General features: G+C 40.0%; 1 protein-coding gene across 1 annotated transcript; it reads right to left on the bottom strand.

Annotated features, from left to right (window-relative positions):
* Positions 1 to 1,333: 1,333 nt before the first annotated feature.
* LOC115014075 (ladderlectin-like) lies at positions 1,334 to 4,884 on the bottom strand. Its single transcript, XM_029440762.1, has 10 exons — positions 4,746 to 4,884; positions 4,582 to 4,651; positions 4,389 to 4,418; positions 4,097 to 4,141; positions 3,310 to 3,378; positions 3,016 to 3,048; positions 2,534 to 2,625; positions 2,136 to 2,261; positions 1,924 to 2,023; positions 1,334 to 1,442 (listed from the first exon to the last, which is right to left on the bottom strand). The coding sequence occupies exons 2-10, from the start codon at positions 4,628 to 4,630 to the stop codon at positions 1,372 to 1,374; spliced, it is 615 nt and encodes a 204-aa protein (XP_029296622.1). The 5' UTR covers positions 4,631 to 4,651; positions 4,746 to 4,884; the 3' UTR covers positions 1,334 to 1,371.
* Between the last annotated feature and the right edge of the window lie 206 nt (positions 4,885 to 5,090).

Here is a 5,090-nt window from a genome sequence, read left to right as displayed (position 1 = left end):
GCTAGGTGCGTTTTTTATGCTAAACATGGAAGAAAAGCGAAAGAAAACAAACTATTTGCACAATGATTGGGAGGAAGAATTATTTTTTACAACAGTAAAAGAAAAGTGTGTATGTCTCATTTGCGGGCGACGGCAAAGCGGCACATTGTGGAGACACTTCGGTACGTGTCACAGAAGCTACCATGCTAACTAACTAACTGACTAACTAACTAACTAACTAACTACTACTACTACTACTAACTAACTAACTAACTAACTAACTACCTGCAGCACTGCGGGCAGAACAAACCGAGAGTTAAAGGCAGCTTTGGGCAGCAGCATCTCTTTTCACGAGGCCGGTGAACAAGTCACAGAAAGCAACGGAAACTTAATTTACAGAAGTGATACTTTGTACTAAAATATAACTGGTGTGATTTTGAACAAAATGATACAAATGTGCTCATTCATACAAAACTGTCAATAAAGATATTTACAAAAATATCAGAGATGTGATAACTCTGACTTTCAAATGTTGAAATAGATTGAGAACATAAATAAATAATGTTGCATGTTTAAATATATCTGCATTTCTTACCATTGGTAAATCATTGTTAATAATTATTATGAGGAATAATTAACATTAACAGGTGATCAGACAGTCTCTTCACATATATGAATATTTATTACGATTATCATTATTAATGATAATATTATCATAAAAAGGTGAACCAAAATAACTATGTTATTCAGGAAGTTTGTATCAAACAAGTAGCTCTTCGTATTATTCAGTACCCTTGAAGTAGCTCTCAGCATCAAAAAGGTTGGTGACCCCTGGACTAGGCTGTCTGTATATAAGGGGGCACAGGTGACAGGAAATGGGTGATAGGACACAGGTAGAGAGAGCAAACAGTTCTCACCAGTGATAGACTCAACCGAATCAGATATAGAACCGAACCAGCTATATACCAGAACAGACAAACAGGAATAAAACAGGCACGAGCAGACATCCATAGAACCGCAAACCATCCGTAACTACAACCGGAAGCTCTATATCTGCGTAAGAACCCACACACCTACCTTTGTATATGGCATAAGAACATTGGAACATTGGACATTGGAAAATTGCCATTGAAAGAACTGTTCAATGCAACTCTTAAAGGAAGATCACACATTGTCCCATTCTTACAAAGTCTTTATTATGGAAAAGAAACCTACTTCCAATCACAAACACTTTGACACACAAATTACAACACTTAATCATGTAATGCTTTGAAGAATACGCAAAGGAAAACTAAAATTCAGTAAGACACAACAAACTTCATGAGTTGGCTTTAAACTGAAACAATATCCCAGCCGAGCTGTCCCAGGACCCCAGATGTTTAGAATCTTTGTTTAGCAGCCGAAAGGATTCTTGGAGCAGATGAAGTAGAAAGAAGAGCTGCACTGGGTATTTTTCCAACCATCTGAAAAAGAGGGGGAAAACAACATTAACACTAAATACATATTTAATACATATTTACAATTAACCAAAGATATAAAATCAAATCATATGTATTCATATAGCCCAATATCACAAATGACACATTTGTCTCAGGGGGCTTTACAGACTTTGCAGCATACAACACTCTCTGTCCTTAGACCCTCGCATATACCATGATGTTCACTTTAATATCACTTATTTTACTTTGTTCACAGAAAAGTTAGTAAATCATTACTCAGACCAAAGAAGGGTGAACTGTGCTCGAAGCATTGTTAAAGAGCCAGACAGCACCTTCAAAGACAGCTACGTAGTAACTTTAATCTGAACTAACACATTAGCGAAGGTTCTAACTATGTTGTATTCACGTTATATTCCCTGTGAGAAAATAACATAAGAAAAGACGTAAAAGTAGCAAAAGGTTTAGCTGATGTGTTTCTCCAGCCAAAGCAAACAGGTGGACTTACAGTTGGTGTTTAAGTAAAGGCAGGGGAGGCTGACGGAGGTGGACTCGTAGTTCCAGTTTTTGTAATAGAAACCCTCACGATTAATCCACATCCACGTGTTCTAAAAGACAAAGAGCATGAGTGTCATGAGGTGTTCTCTTAGTCTCTTTATTCGGACAAGGTTCTGGGCTTGATGTAACGGACTGAGTGGTCTTTTTAAAATAAATGCAGACCTGCAGTCTGAAGCCTCCCAGCCATGCGCAGCTCTGACCATTTAACTTCGTGATCTCCTGGAGGAAGCTGTACTCTCTGGCGCTGGTGGCCGAAGCCAGGTTAGCATCCAGGCTGTTGCAGTGCTCCTGTCGGACAGAGGAAGCACACAGGGATCTTTGTGGCTGTACAACTCTACTTCATTTTCTTCCTCCAAGTGGAATTGTCTTTAGTTTCGATGTGAAAGCTCCTGTTTTCATGGCCTGATGGTGACAGACTGACTCTCCATCACCACCAGGATGCTCCATGTTGCCTAACTGGATTAATTACAACGTCTATCAGATGACGTAAAATACTTTAAAGAAGCTTAATGGGAGTGACTGCTCACAATAACAACGTAGAAGTGTTACAGTAGTAGTACCTCAGCTTTGTACCAGGTCATGGCAGATCTGATGACTTTAAAGCAGCGTGGGCCGTGGTTGTACCAGCCGTCTGGACAGAAGCTATAACCAGCTGCAGACAGAAGAGAGAGAACGTTGCCTTCAGAGCACTTTCACTGAAACACACTGATAATAGGTCCTTTCTAATCTCACTTTGTACAGCCTCCTACAGCAGAAACAGCTGTTCTCATGAAACCAACATCTGCATGTATCGGATATATTCTGAAGAATTGTTAGCTGTGGAGTAAAAACTAGGCAGGTAATTAGCCCGACATGCAAATGTACTGCTGTGGTGCTTGAAGCACGTCATGCTTCTAGACATTTGTACATTCTACATGTCCTTTTTTTTATTTAGAGAGAGGTGTGTGACTTTTATTTGACTATTCTCTTTAAATTGTGTATTGTTTTTGCAATGGCGAGCTCACTCGTAAGGTAAATATTACAACTGTGATGTGCCTCTTACATTCAGATCCTGCTGCCTTCTCAAACACATGTTCTGCAAAACAGAAACGGTCGACATAAAGGTTAGTGAAATCAGGTCAACACATGTTTTAATATATTTATATAAAGTATATTGCATTATCAAAATGTGTGTGTGTGTGTGTTTTAAGTCTTATTGTGTGCATATTGTTGCTAATTGAACTGGCTTTTAGTGAGATAAAGTATAACTGATAAGCCAAATATGTTTATTTCAGCTAAGTTGACTATAAGCAGCCACAATATATTGTTATGAGGGACGTGAGTCCTTTTTAATTACCGTTGCTGTGAACAGGGACAGAATCTTCTGGCACAAAGACTTCATCTTTCCTCATCTTCTCCTCCGTCTCTGAAACAACAGCAGCTCCATCAGACCTCTTTTTAACTGAGAGTATTCACAACTACAAAAAGTCAAGGATGTCTGATGTAAATTATATTAATCTCAAACTGACTAAGTGTTAACTGACAAACTGGTTAAAACCAGACTAAGCGTCTACAGCCACACCAGCGGCTCTTTGAGGCTGCACTGAACTAAATGTTAATGTCAGCATGCTAACATGCACGAAGTGACAACGCTAACATGCTGGTGTTTAGCATGTATGTTCACCATGATTACCATTTTAGTTTAGCACGTTACAGTATTATGCTAACATTATCTAATTAGAACGGATGGCTGATGGGAATGTCAGTAAATACAAGTTGTGACTAGATGGGTAAGGCTACTCTTCCAAGATTCCCATATGCCACAATTCTTTCTTTTAGTGTGCAAAAGGTCACTACCTACAACTTGACAGAAGCTAAAGGAAAGGTACCAAATGTTGGTCTTAATTCTCAGCAATCACAAATCAGCAACAGCAGCTCTAATCTGGTGGCCACAAGTTCTCAAACTCCACAAAGCTCCTCTTTGAGATCCTCAGGGACTGTGGACTGAGCATACTGGTGGAACTTGTTTATCCTGGCTTTGGACATTAGTTGACAAACTATTTAAACATTTCATTTAGTTATTTTTTCACATGGCTGTCACAGTGCAGGCTAAATAAAAGATGAAATAAAAAGAGGACACTAACCAGGTGCAGGAACCATCTGTTCCTTCAGGGCCACCACTGCTGCTTCTGTGGGTGAATCACATGAATTAGATAGATTTAGGTGTGTGTGTGTGTGTGTGTGTGTGTGTGTGTGTGTGTGTGTGTGTGTGTGTGTGTGTGTGTGTGTGTGTGTGTGTGTGTGTGTGTGTGTGTGTGTGTGTGTTGTGTGTGTGTGTATGTGTGTGTGTGTGTTGTGTGTGTGTGTGTGTGTGTGTGTGTGTGTGTGTGTGTGTGTGTGTGTGTGTGTGTGTAAGCAAAGACCTTCAATACTGACCTGGAGCCTTCTCTTTGTCTTCAGCCGGAGCTGCAGAAAACAACACAACACTGTCAGTGACATTAGAGCACTTGTTCGTCTTCTTCACCGCACTCTGTGAGAGGCTTGCTGATGGACTCATGAGCACACATATGGTTGTGTGTGTGTGTATGTGTGTGTGTGTTCTGTCTAAAAGGTCAGCGTTGAATCTTACCTGCAAATGCAGCACAGAGGAGAATGGAGAGGACCACAACAGTCTTCATGGTGATAATCAACTGGTTGTTCTGTGTGGAGAAGAAAAAGCTGCTAATAACTATACAGAGGGAGAGCAGAACCATGAACTCCCCTGAAATAAAAGAAATATAGCAGGTATCTCACCTGTAAGGTAAATGTGAGCTAATGTTTTTCAGGTATCAGCTGAGTGATGCAGTGATGATGATGAGGTCTCCCCGCTCTTTATACACACACTGGAACACTGAGTGACGTTCATGTGGGCGTGTGGATGGCAGAACGTGACTCAGTCCTGAAGATGATTGCAGAGTGGACATAAAGATATGAATCTTATCATATAAACAGTTTGCACAAACCACTTCATTGTTGTTGTGACATCAGGTCAAAGGTTTAAAGAATTGAAACTGGGCTGAATATTCAGTTACTGTATGTGTGTCAGTGTGTGTGCTGCACTTGTGCTTTAAAGGACATGTGAACAGTGGTGATATGATA

The sequence above is a fragment of the Cottoperca gobio genome, chromosome 1 (genome assembly GCF_900634415.1).
Source record: "Cottoperca gobio chromosome 1, fCotGob3.1, whole genome shotgun sequence".
In the NCBI taxonomy this organism is placed as follows: Eukaryota; Metazoa; Chordata; class Actinopteri; order Perciformes; family Bovichtidae; genus Cottoperca; species Cottoperca gobio.
The sequence above is the reverse complement of the archived record's forward strand: the minus strand, read 5'-3'. Positions and strand labels throughout refer to the sequence as shown.

Coding starts and splice junctions, on each gene's coding strand:
- LOC115014075 (XM_029440762.1), bottom strand. CDS start 4,630: ATGAAGACTGTTGTGGTCCTCTCCATTCTCCTCTGTGCTGCATTTGCA. Junction 3,049..3,309: donor TGTCCCTGTTCACAGCAACG/GTAATTAAAAAG, acceptor TCTGTTTTGCAG/AACATGTGTTTGAGAAGGCA. Junction 2,262..2,533: donor TGACCTGGTACAAAGCTGAG/GTACTACTACTG, acceptor TCTGTCCGACAG/GAGCACTGCAACAGCCTGGA.